Raw genomic sequence first — 23,076 nt, 5'->3', positions numbered from 1 at the left:
CTCCAGCCCAGACTTTTATCATTTATTTTATTTTTAATTACATGTGCATGAGGGGGAATGGGGATTATATGTGAACATGACTCCAGGTATCCGCTGAGGCCAAAAGGAGATGTGAGCTGCTCAACATGGATGTTGGGAGTCAAACATGGGTCCTCTACAAGAACAGTATACTTTAACCATCTCTCCAGCTCCCTCCTCCTTGTAAATATTTTAAACTGAGCACTTCACTGGCATTAAGTATATTCATGTTGTACTCTTCTATCCTTCTCTAGAACTTAAAAAAAATTTTAGATTTATTTATTTTGTATGTTTTTATTTCATTTGTTTGTTTTTTATTTTTTGCTTCTTGAGACAGGGTTTCTCTGTGTAACACCCCTGACTGTCCTGGAACTCACTCTGTAAACCAGGCTGGTGCCAGACTCACAGAGATCTGCCTGCTTCCTCCTCCCAAGTGCTGGGATTAAAAAAGGCTTGCGCCACTATTGCCCAGCTTTGTATAAATATTTTGCCAGCACTGAATGTGTGTGCACCATGTGTGTGCTTGGTGTTGGTGGAGGTCAACAAAGGGCATCATATACGCTGGAATTGGAGTTGTGAACCATGGGAATCAATGGGTGTGAACCACGGTGTGGGTACTGAGAATGAAAACTCTGTATCCATCAGCCAGTACTGTGTAGCCTGTGCTGGAAGGCCTCTCTGCTTTGACATTCTGTTGCTCTTACTCATTCAAATTCCCAGGGCTGATTAAGGAGGCCAAGAGTACAAAGTCTCTTATCTTACAAGCTGGACAAACTGAGTGTGATCCTTGAGACCTCCATGAAGATGGAAGGAGAGGGAGAACCAGCTTCTCAAAGGTGTTCTGTGATCTCTGCATGGGCACATGCCTGTGCATATGTTCACACATACACAAGTACATGCCATACAAACTATTTTGGAAGACTTTTAATTTTTATTCTGTATGTATGAATGTTTTACCTGCATGTGTGTATGTGCATCATATGCATGCTTAGGGCTCACTAAGGTCAGAGGTCAGAAGAGGGTGCTGGATTACCTGATATTGGAGAAGGTGGTTGTGAGCCACCGTGTCAGGACTGGGAACTGAACCTGAGTCCTCTGTAAGAANAAGGTCCCTTAACTGCTGAACCATCTCTCTATATGTACTTCAATTTTATTTTTTAAAGTTCTTGTACTTCCAATACTGAGCTACAAAGTACAGAGCTAGAGCCAGACTCTGAAATGTTTGTAAAAGTTGGTTTTGCTCAGCATTGCTCCACCTTGGGCTGAGTCGTTTTCTTTGCTGGGTATCTTGAGGTTGGGAAGATACTGAGCAGAGTCCCTGGGCTGTACTGACAAGGTATCAGTGACATTTGTCACAGTTGTGACAGCCACAGATATCTCCTGACATGTACACATGTCTCCAAGTAGCCCCCATGCTCCCTAGGGATGGACTGAGCTGAATCAGAAGAATGTCAGTTATTTCCTGCAGGTTGTCCNTTGGAGAGGTGCTTAGGGCAGTAGACATGGATAGTGATGTCTGCCTACTGGATTTGCTTATAATCCTTAATCAGTTTTGACCCAAACTTGGTGAATGCTGAGACTTTTGGGGTCATTTAGAGGCTCAGGGATCTTGGGAGACATCCTCCACTTGTCTCAGAATACATGTGTGTGCCCAATGGGTTATCCTGCAAGTGACAATGCCGGGGGCACGTATGCCATGGGAGTCAGTGGTAAATTAGGAAGTGGAACAATTCCAGAGCCTGTGGGCTGGAGGTTTCAAATGCAGCCAGTGAGCAGAAGGTGTTTTCAGAATCCAACAAGTGATTTTGGCTGTATACTTTCCTTAGTCTTAAATCCTTGGGTTGCCAAGGCAACTGTGAACTGCCTTTGCTTGGGGATTCTGAAGGCAGAGATAAGGATGTGAGATGTAGGCTGCAGCGTGGGATGCTTCCTGCATGTCACGGTAATGTGTCATCCGTCGAGCCTCTGCCACCCTGGCTCTCAGATTAAGATTAGGAAACATACATCATGACACTTGATGGAGGTCAGTNTGTTTTCATTAAAGACTTAGAGATNGATATTTATAGTAGGAGAAAAGGCTCTGTTCTGAGGATACACATCAGACAGACAGACACATGACAGGTGCCATTTAGGACTCTGAGAGCAGTTGCTCAGCTGTGAAACCGTGAGGTAGGTCCTGACCACTTGCCACGTCCTCTCTGTGTGTCCTCATCCTGGTTCCTGGATCACTTAACTTTTACAAGTGATTTTCAAAACAAAACTGCATTAAAATGCGCAGGTCTGAAAAATCAGTGTTAGAACTGATTTTGTTCATGTGTTAGCTGGTGGAAACTGCCTTAAATAAGCATATCGTAAGTAGTACGTAGCCATGTGATGGACACAGGCAAGCCTTCTGGCTACATACTCATCGTTCNTCTCTGGAGCCTCCTAGGGTGGAACCTCCCCTGATCCATCTGCAAGAGAGGTCAGTGACGGTTCTCATGGTAGCTAGTGACTCGTCTACGAGGTGCAATAGTAACTAGCTCAGGCATGGTGAAGAAACATTCCAGGGCCTCCAGCTACGCTCCTTCCTAAAATATATCGCAAGCATCGGAATGCGAAGCTGTTTTAAAGTTAAACGTTTTGTTGAATTAATGTACTGGCCTTTGGGAAGATTGAACCTCCACATGTTGGGATTGATCAAGATCCCAGTGTAGCTCTAGCTGANGATGAGGGATTTGGGGATGCAGTGTGACCACACTCAGTGGAACCTCCTTGCCTGGGGGATGGATGGCNCGTGCTTTCAGGATGAGCCTCTTTCTATTCCTCTCCGGGTCAGATGCAGCCTACATTTCTCTTCCTATCTCATCCTAGCAGTGAATGGGAGCTAAAGGNAGGGTTCAACGCCTCCTAGACTATCATAGCCATCCTGGTCCACACAATGCAGATAGGAAGACTTACAGGATAAAAACCCTGTGAGCCTATCTCTGTTGCACATGTACAGATTTCGTGGTTGTNAGGAGTATGCCAGGCTGCCCTGGTGCTGACTAGGCTTGAACATTTACTATGCTGTTGATAAAGTCACTTTTTCATGCTGTTGTTTAGACAGCATAACAAATTTGATCATCTTTGTTTTTTTTTAATTTGTTCTTCTTTCATACATTACATCCCAACTGCAGTTTTCTTTCCCTTCACTCCTCTCTCATCCCCAGGTCCACTTCTCTTCTGTTTTCCTTCAGAATTGATCTTTGTAAAGAAAATACTCTGAGCCTGGTGTGGCTTTGAGGAGAAGGTGACGCCACCTGGGTCAACCCGCCCACATCCCACATTCCATAGCACTGATCTGGGCTTCACCTTTCTCCGCTTTCTCTGCTCATCATCTTGTCTGTGTGGTTTTCCTCTGAAATATGACTGACAGAACCTTCTGAAGTCAGTTCTGACTGGACCTTGTTATAGTGTTTAGGTGGCAGTTGGTGACCAGACAGGCAAAATCTTGCNCTTTTGGGGGTGGCTTTGTTGAAAGGAGGACCTNGCACTGAGGTGGAAAAGTTGGTCATACCCTCCTGCCANTCCTGCCAATGCTCTTGCCACAGAACAGTAAGGAGGCAAGAACAAGAGGCAAGTGAAAGCATAGGTCAGAAACATGGAGTTTTATGGGAAGGGGTGTCCTGGCATTCATGAGTGCTTATGACAGGCTGAGCTCCAGGATCTACTTAGATTCTGATATACCCAGTCTATACAAAGCAACTTCATGAAGGGGGGCAGGTGGACTCCACCCCACAACCTTCCCCTTTGCATCTCTAAGCAGTCCTTAGCCAGAGCCTCCTGGGTCTCATTGCCCCTCCCTCTTCAGGCAGAGCTCTAATGGGAGTGTTTGTTTAGTCATGCTGTTTTCTAAAAAAAAATTGAGTTTACAGAGGGTGAACTCACAGACCGGCCTAAATGTTCTTTGAGATGAGGAGACTGTTGAGGCAAGTGTCCAGTAACCCAGGGGTATCTGGCAGAGCTGGTCGTGTATGGACCCTACCCGAAAAGCTCAAATAGTGCCTCCTGGACTGGTGGAATGTGTCACCTTGGCTGAGAAATGAAAAAACAGGACAGCTGTGTGGATCGATATGCTTTTGGGAACCCAGCAGCCACTTGTTGAAGAACTGGCATCCCAGACCCTGCAGGGATTTTCTGGTTTATTGCAGNGAAGACATGTTCTGGTATGATGCCAAGTTGGTGGGATAGTCACCTTGAGCTGAGCCGCACTTGTCTGTGGTGGTATTCGTTTGTTTTGCTTTGTTTCACTAGATATCTCACTCTGTAGCCCAGGCTGGCATTGAACTTATGACTCTCCTGCCTCCACAGCTCAAGAGCTGACATTAAAGGCACAGGCTTATAGTGGTGCTTTCTACTGTAATGTAGGTCTGTAGTTTGATCACCATGCTATACTCTAGGTGAAGAAGCATCATTGGCAAGGTTCCTACAGAGAGACACTGCCTTTTGGTCACATCCTGGGACATAGGTTCTCCTCTAGCGGCTCCTGTAAGACCCACCCACCCGGCTGGTCCTGTTTTCATATGAGCTTGGAGTTTTATTCTCTTTTTTTTAGAAGGCATAGGCTGTGCCACAAAAGTGCCATGCTGATGCTGGTGCCCAGTGAGCTGGCCTAGTGTAGCCAGTGATGCTTCATTCCATAACAGCACACCTCAAAATCAAGGAACTTACTTATGTTGACATGTTCAGGCTGACAGGTTTGCTTTTTTTCCAAGGCTCCACAATCTGTAATAATTCAGATTAAAACATGGATACATGAGTGAGAAATCAGTTGGTAAACTTATATCTAATGAATTTATTTATACTACTTTAAAAATTATTATTTTTTTTATTATTGTTGTTATGTGTGGTGGTGCACACACACCTTTAAAACTAGCACTCGGGAGGCAGAGGTTGGTTGATCTCTTGAGTCCAAGGCCACCTTGGTCTACAGAGTGAGTCCAGGACAGCCAGGGCTACAAAGAGAAACCCTGTCTCAAAACAAAACAAAACCTGATTATTGTGTTTTACGAGTATGGGTATTTTGTCTGATTCTTGGTCCTCTGAAAGAGCAGCCAGTACTCTTTTTTTTTTTTTTTTTTTTTTTGGTTTTTCGAGACAGGGTTTCTCTGTGTAGCCCTGGCTGTCCTGGAACTCACTTTGTAGACCAGGCTGGCCTCGAACTCAGAAATCCGCCTGCCTCTGCCTCCCGAGTGCTGGGATTAAAGGCATGCACCACCACGCCTGGCAAGCAGCCAGTACTCTTAACTCTGAGCCCTCTCCTCTCCAGCTCCTAGACTCTTTTTTTTTTTGTTTTCGAGACAGGGTTTCTCTGTAGCCCTGGCTGTCCTGGAACTCACTTTGTAGACCAGGCTGGCCTCGAACTCAGAAATCCGCCTGCCTCTGCCTCCCAAGTGCTGGGATTAAAGGCGTGCGCCACCACGCCCGGCTTCCTAGACTCTTGATACAGGTTCATGAATTGACCCTCCTTCCTCAGCCTCTTGGGTGTTGGGATTGTAGGCTTAAATCCACTATGTCTGGTATAATTTCATGTGCTAATTTGAAAGCTTTCGTGTAACGGCTTTCTTCAAGGACTTTTAAGGTTCAGTGGCAGAGGTCCCAGAATTGATCCTTACTACCACAAGATAAAAGAAAATAGCAAACATAATGAAAGTCATTTAAAAAACTGAGGTTAGCACATGCTGGAATGGCTCACTGTCTAAAGGCACTTTTTGCTCTTGTGGAAGACTCAGGTTCAGTTCCTACCATCTACCTCATTCACAACGCCCTGCACCTCCAGTCCCACAGCATATAATGCCTTCTAGCCCCCACATGTACTGCATACACATCATATGGCAAGACACCCATGTATCTTAGATAAAAAGAAATCTTTTTTATTTGTTTTCATTTGTTTTTGAAGACAGGGTTTCTCTGTGTAGCTCCGACTATTCTGGAATTTACTCTGTCAACCAGGCCTGCCTCAGTCTCAGAGATCTGCCTCCTGAGTGCTGGGATCAAAGGCATGCGCCACACTGCCTGGCAAAAATAAATAAATCTTAGAGAAAAGAAAAACTGAGGTGTCAGATGTTGCACCCAGTGTCTTACCATGGGTATTTGTGAACACATATGTACTTGCTGCAAATAGGGCAGCAAGAGCAACCCAAGGTGATTCTATCAAAGCCAAATTTGGTGAACCAATGACTTCATCGGGCTTACTTACTTACATAGCCTGGGCAGGGGTGACCCCAAAAGAGCTACATCACCAAAAAGTCCTATTGCAGCTGGATGATGACCACNTGGATGGAGTCCCTCATTCAGTTAACCATTGACACTCCATGTGCTTTATCTTTTTTTTTTTTTTTTTTGAGGCCACAAGACCACATAAGGAATCACATTTATCTGATAGAACGGTGCTTTCTTCTATGAGGAAACATCAGCAAGCCCAGTCTTGAGGTTCACTTTCAAGTATTCACAGCTGNGCCTAAGATAGTCATAGCTATTGGGTCATAAGGACAACCTTCTACAACAAATATTCAGCAGAAACACAGGAAGCTGCTAACCCTGCAGTTCACTGAGATGGCCAGCGCCTTCAGCCTGCAACCTGGGGCTCGCCTATCCCGGAGCTGATTCACATGGCTTGGCCTTTGTCCTGCCGGGGGCACTTTGCCAGGTCTGAGTTTCCACACGAGCTGTGGGCAGCTGTTCTCCAGTCAGAGCTTCACGCTCCTGGTGAGTTGACTCCTTCCCCATGAATGCAGGGCACTGAGATATGAACACATTACTAGACTGTTTGGATTGCCACAACTGGCACTTCAGGACCCCAGCCTTTGTATAATGTGCCACTATGTTTTGTGGCTTAAAGCAACACATTTGAGTTACCTGCAGCTCCAGGAGTCTTGCATGGTCAGCAGACAGTAGACAGATTTCTGCAGCCCTTGGTAATGGCCCACTCCATTCCTACCCTCCCTCCATTCTCATTCTTTAACTCTCTTGCTTCTTCCTTCTGCTACTAAGAATCTTGTGACTCCAGTTAAGGCCTGGGATGGTGTGCCTTCCTTTCCATCCTGCTGACTTCCTCAGAAGGTGACATAGTCACAGGCTCTGGGGATCAGACTGACATCATTTCAGGCTATTGTCAGCTTTTCCGTGGACACGTGTATNATGAGGCAGGCGAGCTCTTTGAAAACTACTATTACCTTTTGAGGTATAATACACATATTATAAACTGGAGCTTTAAAGTTTACAATTAGAACACTATTGTTTGTAACTCTAATATTCTATTAGAGAATTATTCACAATTAAGGAAAATTTGAAGCTAATATNGTGGCACACATCTGTAATCCCAAGCATTCCAGAGGCTGAGGCAGGGGGATTGTTTTGAATTTGTGGGTGGTCTGCCTTGTATAGTAAAACCCAGTTTCATATAATAATTTTTTTTAAAGCTGAGAAAATGAAATAGTGGGTTTATCTGTTGCTGAATCTCCCAATTAACATTTTGTTCTATTTTATTAAATGCCTTCCACTTGAGGATTAGAAGAGACAGCTCAATGGTTAAAGGCACAGAGGATCCAGGTTCAAGTTCCCAGCATCCACATGGTGGTTCACAATCATCTGTAACTCAAGTTCTAGGGAACTCAATGCCCCCTTCCTCACCTTTGCAAGCACAAGGCACATACATAACATGCAAGCAAACCACTCATGTGCGTAAAATAAATAAGNCTAAAAGTGTCTACTTATGTGAAATCCCACCTTATTTTTCAACATATTTTAAAGTGTCGCCAAATCTATTTGCCTCAAGCACCTGAGACAGCAATGGTGAAGGGCTCAGTCAGTCATGTTACATGTGAGCTTCAGTCAGCCCCCATATATAGCTTGATAAGGATGCTTATGGGTATGTTGACTCTTAGTAAGTTCACAGTAGCCTCTATAGGAAGTAATCTATTTACCTTGGAGTTATGTTTTGGAGAAAGTAGGGACAGTTCTTGTCACAGTTGGCTAAATGACATAAGTCTGGAAGCCAATGACAGAGATGCTATCCAAGTANCCACTTGTTTCTAGATCCATGGGTTAGCAAGTTAGATGCTATAGAGAAATACACTTCAAATTCTTTTTTTGTTTGTTTGGTTTTTTTTTGTTTTATCGAGACAGGGTTTCTCTGTGTAGCCCTGGCTGTCCTGGGACTCACTCTGTAGACCAGGCTGTCCTCGAACTCAGAAATTCACCTGCCTCTGCCTCCCAAGTGCTGGGATTAAAGGTGTGCGCCACCACCGCCCGGCACACTTCAAATTCTTATTAACCCCTAAGTGTTAAGTTGCTAAACTCTGTTGGTCTGGAAGGATGATTTAGCAGCTAAGAGCACTTGTTGCTCTTATAGAGGACTTGGGTTTGATTCTTAACACCCAATGGATGTTCACAGTCATCTATATATAACTCCAGTTCCAGGGGAACTGATGCCCTCTCCTGACCTCTGTGGGCATCAAGCATAAATGTAGTTGCATATATACATACATGCAGGCAGAGAACACATACAAAATAAACAACATTATATATATATGTCTTATTGTTTTTCTTAAATCCTAGATCATCCAAAGTACATGCTAGAGTCCCACAGGTATTTGAATAATTTTTAGCTCTTTAAAACTGTGTCTTAGGGAACTCCAGACTCTTCCCTAGTGATGAATGGCTTTTCTTTTTCTTTTTTTATTAGATATTTTCTTTATTTACATTTCAAATTTTATCTCCTTTCCTCATTTCCCCTCCGAAAATTCCCCCTCCCCTCCCCCCTTCCCCTGATGAATGGCTTTTCTATTGTGGAGTTTCCTTTCTGATACTGCTATTAAGCATTTCTTTTTGGATGTCAGCCGTGGTCTAGGAGGCCTTGAGCACACAGAAGCATTAATATTTTCTTTATTTCTAGTGTTTTCTTTCTATTCTGTGCATCTGGGGAAAGGGTCTGGGGGTCATTAGCACTTGTCTTCCAGGGGACTTCTCACTGAGGCCTCAGGGCTGTCTTCTCATTAGGACAGGAGCCTTCAGCAGGANGGTGGGCTTCGGTAACAGNATGGGCTCAGGTCACATGTGACATTTCCCCTCTCTTTACTTTCTCACATAAAGGAAAACAGATTCCCTTGTTGGTCACTACAGCTGTTCTAGCCAGAGTGCCTTAGGCCAGTTCACTTTTGAGAAACTGCCAACCTTTCACAGCATGATTCATGTTCTCAGTTATGCCAAGACTCCAGGTTCTCTGTCTCCTCAGTAATACTTGCTGTTTTCTGTTGGTTTGGTAGATGCTGTTCTCACAAGTGTGAAATCATTTTTCTTACAGTGCTGGGGATTGAACTCAGGGCCTTGAGTATGCTAGGCAAGCACTTGCCACAGTCATGCCTGACTTTTTATGTAAGGGCTAGGGATTCAAATTCAGAGCTGCATGCTTTAATGGGAGGTGTTCTTAACCCATTGGGCCATTGCCCCAAACCCTTTCTACATTTTTGATTTGCATTTCTCTGATGGCAAAGATGTTTGAATGTCATTTTGTGAGATTATTGGCCCTTTGTGTCTTTAGATAACTGTCTAGTCAGATCTGCTAGTTGTTTTTATTTACCTTTATTATTGAATTATAAGATATTTTAAAGTCTTGATCTATGTCTTATCAGCTGTATAACTTTGGGATGGAATGTGGTTCAATGGTGGAGTGCTTTTCTAGTATTCATAGGAATTAGATTCAGTTTCCAGCATCATGTAAACTAGGTGTGGCGGCAAATGCCTGCAGTGCCGGGACTTAGGTGAAGGGAGGAGAATCAGGAGTTCAAGGTCATCCTTGGCTGCAAAGTTAGAGGCTAACATAGCACACTGGAGACATCCTGTCTCACATATGTACAGGTAACTATGTGAGCTGTACATCTTCTTTCCAGTCTGTGGGTTGTCATCGAAGCATATCGGCTTCTATTTATTTATCTTGTATTTTGTTTTATTTTTGAGATAGAGCCTCATATATCCTAGGCTNGTCTCAAACTCACCATGTAGTTAAGAATGACCTTGAACTCTCTGGTCCTCCTGCCTCGTCCTCCTAAGTGTTGGAACTACGGGCATATGCCATCATACCTGGCACAAGGTTTATAATTGTGATAAAGCCCAATTTTTATGTTTTATTGCTAGTGCTTCTGATGTCTGACAACCCATCATCAAACCTGAGTTTTTTTTTTCTTCTAAGAGTTTTATAGTTTTAGCTCTAATGGTTATTGGTACATGTTGAATGCCCCCTATTTGAGAAGAAGAGATCCTGTAGCCCCAGAGCTGGGCCTTTGCCCCCCGCCCCCATTGGGAGTCATAGACCTTCTACCTTNGTTATGAGTGAAGCTCCCACTGGACTGTACATTTTTCTGTGCTGTGTGGCATGTTATAGATCTGGGCAGGTGGGATCAGTAGCACAGTATACAAGGCTTCATGTTGCTCTGGGCAAGTGCACAGTGCATAGGGTTGGATTGGATTGACNCTTTATTGCCCTTATTCTCCTGTCTTCATTCCCCAAATGACCTATGTGTACCTCCCTGTCCCTAGATGTGGACCTGACGGTCACTGAGGCCAGCAGCTTGGACAGCCGAGGCGAGAGAGCAGAGCTCTATGCTCACATCGATGAGGGCCTACTAGGAGGAGAAACCAGCTACTTGGGCCCACCCCTCACCCCAGAGAAGGAGGAAGCACTACACCAGGCTACTGCGGTGGCCAATCTTCGTGCTGCACTCATGAGTAAGAACAGTCTGCTGTCACTCAAGGCTGACGTGCTCGGTGATGATGGCTCACTTCTGTTCGAGTACCTGCCCAAAGGTGCCCACTCACTGTCTCGTAAGTGCAAGTTCTGGTGTGTCACTGTGTCTTCCTTTGATTTAAGCACCTCAGTTCAGCCCTTCAGACCCTGGTGTCACTGAGGATGAGGCTTGTAGCTAACCTGTCTGTCAGGCAGATTGCTGCGGGTTGCAGCCACCTTCCAACTCAAGGTCTTTCAGGAAGTAGATTGGCTTTGAGTCTTCTGGGACCAGCATACTTGCTTAACAGAACAAGAAGGGTGTTAGTATGTGGTTATTGGGCAGCGAGAGGGATCAGTGAGCATTTGTTGGAATGGTTTGTGCTCAAATTTGAAGCATCTAAACCTAAAATCCACCAAGCTTACAAATTCACACAATTAGTAAACTTAAAACCACAAGTTCCTTTTGAGCCAGTGGCAGGTCTGGTGCAAGGTGTCCAAGGGACAAGCACTGGCTCCCTCTACTGGTCCCTGTGCCCAGCCTTTGTGCTGGGATTTGTGTGTGGGAGACATGCAGAGAGCCACTGACCCAGGGGTGTGGAGCTTGCTTTGTTCTTGCTAGAAAGTGCCGGTGACATGTGCGTTTTAAAAAAGGAGTTGGATGCTACATTTAAGACCTTAGTGTGTCTAGCTGAAATACAGACCACAGACTGGCTATGCTGCAGCTGAAGAGCAGCTGCTATTAAGCAGCTGGCTCCCCCCAGCTGCCTTTTCCTGTGAGACAGGGGGCATTAGCATCTGCAGAGCTCATAGCCACAAGACAGGCTGCTTCCCTTGTCACAGTACATGCTGACTATAGCAGCCAACTATGTGATGCTGGGAGAGTAGTATGACTATCCTGGGTACCAATCTAGCCCCAGAACTTCCTGTTTGTTTGGTACTCAGCATGAGTGAGAAAATGACTTGATACTTTTCTCTCTGTGGGGGAGGAAGAGATACACCTCACACTGGGGAACATGAGGGGTATGCTATTCCAGGAAGCCTAAGTACATATATAATGGTGACTGGTCATCCTCCGGGCCGCTGAATTACAGGACAGTTTCCAGTCACCTTTGATGCTGGTTCTTTGGAGCATGTTTACAGTTTTGTTTCCATGTGCACTAACATATGATTGGGGTTTTGTATCGGTTTGAGGAATTATGCAGATTACTTATGGCAAATAAAGACCAAAGGTGGAAAATGATGTCTGCTCTCTTTATTTCCAAGTTCCCTATCAAGTGGCCATGAAGGCCAGCTGGGATTAGGCATACTTTCAGAAAACACTTTCAGGCCTTGCTTTCCATGTCTGAGAAGCAGGGGCGGGGCCAATTCATAGCTGTTATGATGTATTGAACAAACAGCATCTGAGAGTGTTGAACATGGCTTGGACAACCCAATGTGGGTGAATGTCTCAAGAACAAACTGTATTTATGGGTAGAGATTGTTGGATTCCTCAAGGTCCCAGAGTATTGGTACAGTTCATGGGGGTGGTTACAGGGGATTTGGAGCACCTGGAATTCACATGAACGGAGGATTTCTGAAATTCAGCAACTTTTGTGGGTAAAGTGGAACAGTAGAGGTGAGGCGAGATTATTCTCACTCTTCCTACATACTCATGAGACATGTATGTCCAGTGTACCGTAAACTCCCCGCTCAGGAGAGCCTGTGGTAAAAACTCCACTTTTGTTCCTTGGTTCCCCAGATACTGTTTGTCCTTGAGAATAATTTTGGAATGCAGGTTTTCTATCATTTCTGTATCNGGTAGCTTCACTTTGGCATNAGCTCTGTTCAAAAGAAATTTTAGCCTGTTTTTGCTGGGGACCTGCAGTAAACAGAGTCAGAGGGCGTGGCCAGCCCTAAGAGCCGACTTCACTTTCTATTTCAGGATCTTTGCTGTCTCTAGGTCTGACGTCAGAAAACCCTTCCTGTCCTGCTGTCTGAGTGACCCTGGTCTAGGCCCTCCTTGCTTTAAGAAGTGCTATAGCCAGCCGGGGGCGGTGNTGGCGCACGCCTTTAATCCCAGCACTTGGGAGGCAGAGGCAGGCGGATTTCTGAGTTCGAGTCCAGCCGGGGTCTACAAAGTGAGTTCCAGGACAGCCAGGGCTACACAGAGAAACCCTGTCTCGAAAATACCAAAAAAAAAAAAAAAAAAGTGCTATAGCCAAGCCAGGGTAGTAGATGGCTGGGATGGGGCTATAAATGTGTATTTTCTTTCTTAAATCTCTCTTCTGGAATGAGGTACTTCTCAGTTTGTATTTCATAAGGCTTAGAGGTGGTACAGGGCAGCAAGGTAACCTTGTGAGCTTCTTTGAGGCTTAGCATATGTACCCCGGTACTTCTGCAGATTGCCAAGGCTTTTCCTGATCTGTCCTTAACAGGTGGAATCAGTTTTTGGGTTTGATGTTTTGTTATTTCAATGATGTTTTAAATTCCTTGTTTTTAATATCCTAAATATGTCTTCATATACATTTGTCCTTTTATTTTCTATGTATAGGGCAGAAGTTGACAGAATCTTTCTGGGTATAGAGGTAATCACCTGCATTCCCAGCATCGAGGAGGTTGAGGCAGAAGGNTAGTGAGTTTGAGTTAACCTAGGCTATATACTGAGATCCTGTTCTTTCTTAAAGTGGCAGGATTTGGGGTTTGAGCCTTGACAATGTGTGGTACAGGAAACATACCTGCTGGGCTGGTAGATGCTAAAGAGCAAGTAGGTTATTTTAAACATTATCTTCTAACCCTAAGTGAAGTCTGCCTCCTTCTGTGCTACATTAGAANGAAACACGGAAATATCCAGAAATAAATTCTTGTTTCCCAAAATGTGTGGTTTGTCTCACTGTAGCAAGAAACCACCATGCAGTGGTGTACAAGGCAGTGCCCCATGTCCCNTTCTATCAGCCAAGTGCACAGGTGTGGCCCGCCTGCCTGCCTGCCTGCTCGCCTAGCTCCACGCACCTGGGTAGAACAGAAGCAAGGACTATCAGTAGAATATGATTGAGGTCCATGTGTCTGTCTACGAAGTCATCTGTTGCTTTGGACACCAAGAGAAAAGAATCCGGCTCTTTTCTCCATCGCTTTGCANACTTTCAGGACTTACGTGGTTGGCTGGCTGGACAGTGTGCTGGGCTGGGTTGTTATGAGTTTGGGAGAGGTGAGTGACTAACTTGGGTAGAAGGGGAGCCCTATTCCATAAACCTGCTTGTGTACTCTGACTAAGCACCCAGTTCACCTTCCAGTTCTAGAAATGAATGCATCCTTTGAGCTGCAGATGTCTTGAAGGATCTGAAGCCTCCTTTATAGGGATGTATAACCAGGAATGTCAAATATGTTTGAAAAGAAATACCTAGTGTTCGGTTGGATATGTTTCGATTCCCTTCATTGGGGGAGCTCAGGGGGCTCGTGCTTCAGCTCTAATGAGTTCCAGGGAGGCACCTGGGAAAGAAGATTACCCTTGTGACCAGGGAGTCAGGAGTCTGACTGTGCTGTGTCTGTCTGGACTTGGTTTTCTATTGGGATTCGGAACTACCACATGAGTTGCTGGCGGCAAGCTTTGTCCAGGCGGGGCTGAGACTTCCACTGTAGGACCCGAAGGACACAAGTCCTGGTGAATGTGGAAGGTTGTTGGAGAAAGGTGACAATTTAGCTCCTTGATGTGGTTTGGTAGCAGCTTTGTGGTACAGGACATGAAGCATAGGTGCCTAGCTATGACCTGACTGTCTGCTCACACATTGATATAGATCTGGTCTGGTCATGGCAATTTTGTATGGAATTCAATAGTATTTAAAGATTTTATTATTGTTATTTTGTATTTTATTTGTATTGTTATTTTGTTTTATTGTTATTTGTTATTTTGGATTGACCCTAGGCCTTGCCCATGGTAGACCAGTGCTCTGCCACTGAGATACTCTCCAGTTATTTTTTTGATTTTGAGACAAAGTCNGAATTTTGATAAATTGACCAATTGGCTGTGTAACTCAGACAGATCTCAAGTCTCCTGTCACATTCTTTTGAATGCTATGATTACAGTCCTGTCTAGTTATGTTGCAGATTTTTCTCTTATTGTTTTTGGGGAGCAGGGTCTCATGTAGCCCAGACTGGCTTCAAGCTTGATATGTAGCTGAGGCTAACCTTGAACTGCTGACCCTTCTATCTCTGCCTCCCAAGTTCTAGGATACAGGAATGTGTATCATCAAACCCTGCACTTGCTGGTTTTTAAATATATACTTAATTTTTATGTGTGCCTTGTGCTTACAGAGGCCAGAAGAAGGTGCTAGATCCCTTTGGAGCTAGAGCTACACCTGATATAGGTGCTGGGAACTGAACTCAGGTCTTCTGGAAGAGAAACATACACCCTTGACTGATGAGCCATCTATCTCTACAGCCTCTCTTACAGTTTTGTTTCTAAATGAANGTAATATGAGTACACTGTTACTCTCTTCAGACACACCAGAAGAGGGCATCAGATCCCATTACAGATGGTTTTGGCCACTACGTGGTTGCTGGGAATTGAACTCAGGATCTCTGGAAGAGCATCAATGTTCTTAACGGCTGAGCCATCTCTCCAGCCCACTGTGCTACTATTTTATAACTTGTGGGTGCTCATTGAGCTGTCTGAGGCCTTGATACCTTTATTTCCTTCTGTTGTACCTGAAGAAATACTGTAACAGCTTGAGTCCATGATTTACAAGAGCAAATAAGACTAGCTGGCCTTAGGAGTCTATNACACCAGACTCTGCCACCGTCTTCACTATCTTTGATGACCCCAAAGTGCTAAACAAAGTGCACACTGATNGATGGTCCCCTGAGAACTGCATAGCACAGTTAAGTCCTGTGTGAATTTTCTATGTTCCTTTCAGGTCCTAAGGGCTTAGGTATCTACCTTAAAAACCTACCCACTGTTGAAGTTGGCACTGAAGCTGGCATACTACTGGACTGTGGACATACTTCTTTCTGTGGCCACAGGCCCCACAGGGCAGAGGCCCAGGAACCTATCTACAGAGAACAAAGGCAGCTTGTTTTGGCTTACAGATTGTTAGAGAATATTTCCTTATGGTGTTGAAACAAGCATTCCAGTACAGTAANCTAATTCTAGATTCACCTGGAATTTTTAGTTCATTTGACAAGCTATATGTTCAGCTGGAAACAGACTGGAACATCTTAGCGTTCTCGTCAGGAGTTTGGTTCTCAGAGGGTAGATGCTGTAAGTTACAGCTTTCTGTGCTACTTCCTCTGTTGGACTCATTTACTTTTAGAAAGAGACCCACCCCAGACAAATCATAAGCAAGGATCCATGCTATTGGAATTGGCTGGTTTGGGGGGACGTTCCCCAAAACATCTCCCACCAACCCTGGCATTATGCACTAGCCAGCTGCACTTTGAGGACATTGACAGTGCTTATGAGATGCCCATGGGGAACACTGGAGTAGAGTGTAACATTTTTACATTATATACTCAGAACTCCAGACAGAGCTCAGGGAGCCAGCACTGCTGCCCTAGTCCAGGTAAGATGTAAGGGGCCACCAGCACACCTGGACAGCCTAAGGCCAATAGTGTATCCTGGGACTTGTCCAGTGAGAAAAGTGTAGAATGAGGACTTGGAACAGCCTCACATAAGGGTCTTAAGAGCCCTCTTGCTAAGGCTAGAGAGATGGCTCAGTGGTTAAGAGCACTGGTTGTCCTTCCTGAGTTTAATTCCCAGTACCACTATAACAGGATCTGATGTCCTTTTTTGTCATGCAGGGATACATGCAGATAGCAGTCATATACATAAATAAGTAAATAAATAAANTTTTTTAAAAAAAAGAGCCCTCCTGCCTCCAGCTTCTCTTTATGCTCAGCTCAACACTCCAAGTGAGCAGAGCCATNNGCTTTCACTAATGCTGACTTCATCCCACAGTGACAAGTGCTAAATAGCTTTAGGTTTAATTTGAATATTTCTCTGAGCTATGTGAAGAGATCTTGATTTCTTGTTTTGTTTTTTAATTCTAACAAAGACATCTGGTTCATATAGCACCTATCATTAAAGATGAGGAGAATGGGGCTGGAGAGATGGCTCAGCAGTTAAGAGCACTGGCTGTTCTTCCAGAGGTCCTGAGTTCAATTTCCAGCAACCACATGATGGCTCACAACCATCTATAATGGAGTCTGATGCCCTCTTCTGTTGTGTCTGTAGACAGCTAACAGTGTACTCATATACATAAAGTAAATAAATATTTTTTAAAAATGAGGAGAATGGCCATCGCTGTTAGGTTTATCTGTGTTAGCCTAGTGTGAGACTCTGCACTCATATCCAATCCTGCCTGGGACCCAACGGTGGAGTCTTTCTCCTCCTGTTCCTGAAGCTTCAGGGGTCACTACCAACCAGGAAGAGGCCTGTTTGTTTGCTGCCTTCAGAAAGAACAGAAGTTTTCAAGAAGAACATGGCTTCAAGCACTGGACTCAGGCGTTAACTAGGTGCCCTTCCTCAGTAGCCTTTCTAAGGCGGTAGCACCAGTGTTAGTGCTCTACTGGTGGCTTGTCTTCTGCGCGTCTNTTCTTGTGGGAATTAATGAGAGCCTTCCTTTCCAGGTGGCCAGTGGCTGGTTGTCTTTGTAGAGTCTGGACAGTGACCAGGTGAGTGACTGGTGACAAAGTGTGTCGTCTATAAAAATCTCACCCAACTTTTTCTCATCTGATGGTTTGTAACACATCTGTCTCTGATTTTAGGCTGGCACCTCTTGTGACCTGGANGATAGGCTGGGCCATTGTTGCTGGACTTGGCTCCAGCTGGTACTCTCCAGCCAGTTCTCTCCAGCCAGGATGCTGGGAACAAGCATCTAGCACCCCTTTGGCCAGTATCTCTCTCATAGGCCTGGATGCCTTTGCCCAGCATGGGGTAGCTGTGCTAGGCAACCTTAGGTACAAACCGCTCTATTCTGAAGTCATCCAAGGAGNCTACAACGAAGATGTTCCATTGGAACAGAAAGACTCATTGTGACTTGCCTTGATATGGGGCAGGAGAGATCTCCTCAGGCACCTTTTGTCAACTCTGAATCGTGTGTTCAATTTGTCTTGCCTGACTCCAGTATCCTAGGCTCTACTACAGTGTCCATTTGCTGCAGCTTGCCCAATGGAAGAACTTGAAGTGTGGCTTCATGTGGCAAAGCAGGTGATGGCAGGTGTATGTGTGGGACACAGAGCATGTATTGACAGTTGTCTGGTCTCCAGTTCTCTACCAGCTTCCAGGTAAAGTTATGTCAGTGCCCTTTTGGTAGGTGTAGCCCAGCTTCCAGGTGTAGCCCAGCTTCCAGGTGAGGAGTTTCACATTGGGTTGNTGACACAAGCAGGCAGAGAGTCCACAGTTCATGGGAAGCAGAGCCATTTACCCCTAATTCTGCTTTGTTCTATAAAGATCTGAGGACTAAGTACAGTCATGACATCTTGCACCTTGCTTCCCTTCAAAGTGTTGAGTTACTGGGAACTGTACTTGTTTTTTTAGAAACTAACACTCTATGTATGTGTCTGTTTTTGCTGGTCTTTTGACAAATGTGTTGGATTTGATGCTAGCTAAACATTAAGAGCAGGTAATTGTGAAGTTGATGGGTGACAGGAAGCCAGGGGAGGACTCACCTTTTGTCAAATAGCAGGAGGGCCCAGAAAGATTCTGAAATAACCTGGGCAGCCCTAGGGAAGAAGTATTCTTGGGACATATTTGAAGATCTACAGTCTGGAGGTGCCCGGTGTGCCCTTAGCCAAGAGCTGATTTTTTTTAAAACGACTTAAAAATGTGGACAGGTTCCAGAGAACCTGAAAAGTGGTTTGTNGTAGATAGTAAGTGACAGGGATGCAGACACATATGGGCNACATGGCTGTCTGCATCATGGTACTGCTAGTGCTATCTTCTTTAAAACAGAAGCCATCAACTATGTGAAATCTCCAGCAGGATCTTGGACACGCTTTGACCTGGTGTCACTGAAATGTTTCACTAAAGTATTGTTGTTGAGGGTTGATTCCACAGCTTTAAAGGCTGCATCAACATGTGACATTCATCTTTCTTGAAGAGTTTCAGTGGTCGGAAGTTGGCTTTATCTGTGTTAGACAATTAGCTGCTACAAGATACTCTGTGTTTACAAACTCTTAAAACCACAGAGGTAGTCTCTGTGGATGGATGTCTACTGCTGGAAAAGTAACTGAGTATGTATGCATTTACTTGTCAACATTCTGCAATAGGACATTGACTCTGTAAGTCAGACTACCTTAAATGAATAATGTAGTATCCACCATAATCATTTTGGCAATTTGTCATGTACTAAGAAAAACACACTCTTTCTAAGGAATTTATTTGTCTAGAGACAGTCTGGGTTAGCCACAAAGTTACTATGTAGTTGAAGATAACTTCAAACTTCTGATCTTCCTGCTTCTATCTCCCAAGTCTAGGGAGTCTTATACAAATATGTCACCATGCTTAGCTTAAAACTTTTGAAAAACCTCTTTGAGCTTCCAGTTTCAACCACAATCAACTTGTACCTTCCAGGCAACAAGCATTTGAAAAACTGCCAGAACCCCTAAAATAACCATCAAAATCCAGCTACAGAGACGTACAAAAACCAAGATGTTACCAGGCACAAAGTTCTAAGGCAGTCCTGTTGGGAGGCCTTGAGGAGGGACACCTCCATTCTAGGAGTATCACAGATACATTTACTAGAGTGAGCACAGAGAGGCTGTATTTTGGGCCACTGACACAGAGGTGGATCTTCAAGTTGTTACCAAAATTACCAAAAGCAAGAAACTACAGATAGGGTACCCCAACTCTGCACACATGTACCTCGGATGCCCTTTATACACAGGAGAGTGCCACTCCAGAAGATAAGTAAAATCTGGAGGTCATGCCAGTCAAATAGCAGAACCAGAATAAGCAAGAAGCTAAGCCTAGGCCAGATGAGAAGATGAGGGGACCCTAGGCTCTCAGGTTAGGGTCTAACCCACCTCAGCCCTTGGAGCTGAACTGGAGCATCACTAGATCAGGCCATTCTCCAGGGTCTGTCTCCATGAGAGTCAACTACAACAGAGGGCAGCAGCCTTTGCCATCTTTGGGGAAAGATCATCCAGCTTGAGATTCCTCTGCTTTAACACTGAATATTCAACATTGAATAGAAAATAACAGAGGATTATTCTTTCCTGACATAACTCAGGACCCTGTAGCTTCATGGATGGACTACATCAGGACAGAAGACAACTATTACTCAGAGACACACAGGCAAGGAAATCAAAGAAAAGAAGACAGGCTAAATGATAGAAGATCTCAAGATAATTGGATTCTCTAAAACAGTATTAAGTGGACANTTTAGAGCTGGCAATGCAGTATCTAAAGTGAAGAATTTGCTGTAAGCCAGACATGGTGTTCACAACTATGAACTCCCAGTACTTGGGAGGTAGAGGCAGGAAGATCAGGAGTTCAAGGTCAGTCCCAGCTGAATATGAGGCAAGTCTGGGTTACAAGAGATCCCCCAGCCCCCAAAAAGGGAGACAAAATAATTCATTAGATAACTTGAAAACAGTTGACATAGCAGAAGACATCAGAAAGTAGATTGGTCAGCTAGAGGTAGGCTGTGGTAATTGTCTGGGCTCAACAGGGATTGTCAAACAAAGAAACAGAACACAGGGACAGTGGCTCATTTACATGGTTGACATTTCAAAAGGGAAGATAGAAAAGAGACAGAAGCAGTAACTGAGAAGATAGCAGCTTTGAATTCCCCCAGTGGCAAAGGACATGAAGGGGTTCAGAAGCTTCATGAATAGCAAACAAATAACAGCAGCAGGGAACAGCCTGCAGGTGCATTGTAGGAAAGGAGTTTTAAATGCAGCCAGAGAAACTCTAAAGTGGATGGTTGTGTCCTTTGGGAACCACAGAGCCAGCGAGCAAACCTGTCTTTGGGGAAAAGTCACCTTGGAGCCTTGACCCACAGGNATAGGATAATTTCTTGGTCAAATACACAAGTAAAGAAAAGAGAAGGCAGTGTTAGATAAGTGGGCCTCAGGCTGAGGGAGAAGTCTTCTAGGTGCTAATGTAGAGAGAAAGTGGAAATGGGGGGGGATAGGAAGTGGGGGAGGCAGCAGCAGTGGCAGCTGATGTGGAGAGAGTGACTCTGAGCAGTACAAGCTATGATCCTGCACAACAGTTAACATTTGTAGTGTTTAAACCTAAATAGAAGTAAAATGATAACAAGGGTGGAGGCTGGCCTATTGACTGGCTCTTGAATTCTCTACATAGCCACAGAGAATAATGACTAATAATAATAATAACAACACATTAAGGCTTTCACAAACAACTGAAAGGCTTAATGGAGAAGAAAATAGAATGACATTTGAACACACACACATACACAAAAGGGTAAAGGACAAGGGTCTAGNGAGGTAGTGCTAAGCACAAGAACCTGAGCTCTATCCCAGATCCACATTACAAAGCTGGAAGTGCAGACATGCATGCTTGTAATGCCAGCAGTGGGGAGGGAGACCCTCTGGCTCACTGGCCATTCAGTCTAGTTTAATTGGTAAGTTCGAGGCCAAGAAAAGACCCAGTCTTGAAGGAAGTGAATGGTTTACCTGAGGATGACACCTGAGGCTGTCCCCCAGCCTCCACATACATGTATATGCATGTGTGTGTGTGTGTGTGTGTGTGTGTGTGTGTGTGTGGTATGTGGGTGGGTGGTGTGGTATGGTGTGTGTGCATGCGCACAGGCACACATCACATTAGAAGAAAAGATGATAAATAGAACATCATGGTGGTCTTGAGCCTAGTTGTATTAGTAATAGTATAAAGTGTATTAAACATATACTTTATAATATATAAGTACAAACCAGCACTCAGGATGCTGTGGTAGGAAGAATATGGCAAATCTGAGGCCAGCCTGGGCTACCTAGCAAGCAAATCTCTTGCCTCAAGACAAGGAAAATAAATAAATCCTTATATTAATATAAAAAGATTAAATACNCCCCCTCAGAAATTTGTCAGGTTCGCTCTCTCACACACACCAGACAAGANCTCACCAAGATTAACCTTGAATTCCTGGGTTCTTATGATCCTCTCGCCTCAACTTCCCAAGTGCTGGGGTGACAGGTATATGCTGCTGTATTATTTTTTATTAATTTATTTATTAGTATTATTTCTTTTTAAAAATCTGTTTGCCAGGCAGTGGTGGCACATGCGTTTAATCTTGGCACTTGGAAAGTGAGCAGATGCCAGCCTGGTTTACAGAGTGAGTTCCAGGACAGCCAGGGCTACAATGAGAAACCCTATCTCAAACAAACAAACAAACAAACAAGCCCAAAACAAATTAAACAAGTAAATACATAATACAACTATTTACTGTTTTAAAATTTAACTTGTTTGTTTGAAATAGGGTCTCCTGTGGCCCAGGCTATCCCTAAACTTGCTAAGTTGTTGAAGATGACCCNAGGAACTGATCCTTTTGCTTCTATCGCTACAGTTTTGGACTGCAGGTGTGAGCCACCATACCTGCAGTTTATGCAGTGCTGAAACCCAGGTTCTGCACCTGATAGGCAGCGCTCCATCAGCTGAGCCACATTCCTACTCACGTTTTGTTTTGTTAAGAAAGAGAAATTTATTCAGTCTACTCCTAGGAACAGTGGGCACTAAAGTATTGCCTGCCTATTTGTTTGGTTGGTTGGTTGGTTTTTTCCTTTCAGTTTATATGTGTTAGACACAGAAAAGTTAAAAGAAACACACACACACACACACACACATATATATATATACACATATAAACACATACATGTATATATGTGTGTATATACATATATGTATATATAACAAGCAAACACTATCCTAAAGAAAGCAGATACTTCACAGTAATTTTTTTAAAGTCACTGCATGGTGATAGAAAGGATAGTTATGGATGTGTGCTTTGTAGCTTAACCTTTAGATGCAGGGAGAAGTTGGGAGAACTGGGAAACACGGAGAAGAGTGTAGTTATGACTGGGCTTTTGCCATTCTTTGTAATGGACAGAGCAGCGAGCAAAAATCTCAGTGAGGACANGATTTGAACAGTTTTCANTCCTAAACCAACCTTGAATTCCCAGAATAAACCCATCTCGTTGCAAGATGTTATTCTTTTTCTCTATTGTTGTATTCAACTTTATGTTTTGCTTAAATTCTGTGCCTATATTCACAGACATGTTGGCCTATAACAACACAATTAGGAACTCTACAGTATAACAACAAGTACAGAGTATTCCAAACTCATAGGAGGAAAGTTTTACCAGTACAGACCAGCTGGGGCCAT

The 23,076-nt window shown here is 44.1% G+C and overlaps 1 protein-coding gene across 1 annotated transcript in view; it reads left to right on the top strand.

Moving 5' to 3' along the window:
* The window catches only part of Zbtb46 (zinc finger and BTB domain containing 46), a 72,886-nt gene that overhangs the window by 37,087 nt on the left and 12,723 nt on the right, over positions 1–23,076 (top strand). The window contains exon 3 of the mRNA XM_021154225.2: positions 10,576–10,860. Coding sequence (XP_021009884.1) covers positions 10,576–10,860 — 285 coding nt within the window. The remainder of the gene's footprint in view (positions 1–10,575; positions 10,861–23,076) is intronic.

Source organism: Mus caroli, chromosome 2 (assembly GCF_900094665.2).
Source record: "Mus caroli chromosome 2, CAROLI_EIJ_v1.1, whole genome shotgun sequence".
Classification (NCBI taxonomy): domain Eukaryota; kingdom Metazoa; phylum Chordata; class Mammalia; order Rodentia; family Muridae; genus Mus; species Mus caroli.
Note: the sequence above shows the minus strand (reverse complement) of the source record. Positions and strands in the feature narration are given on the sequence as shown.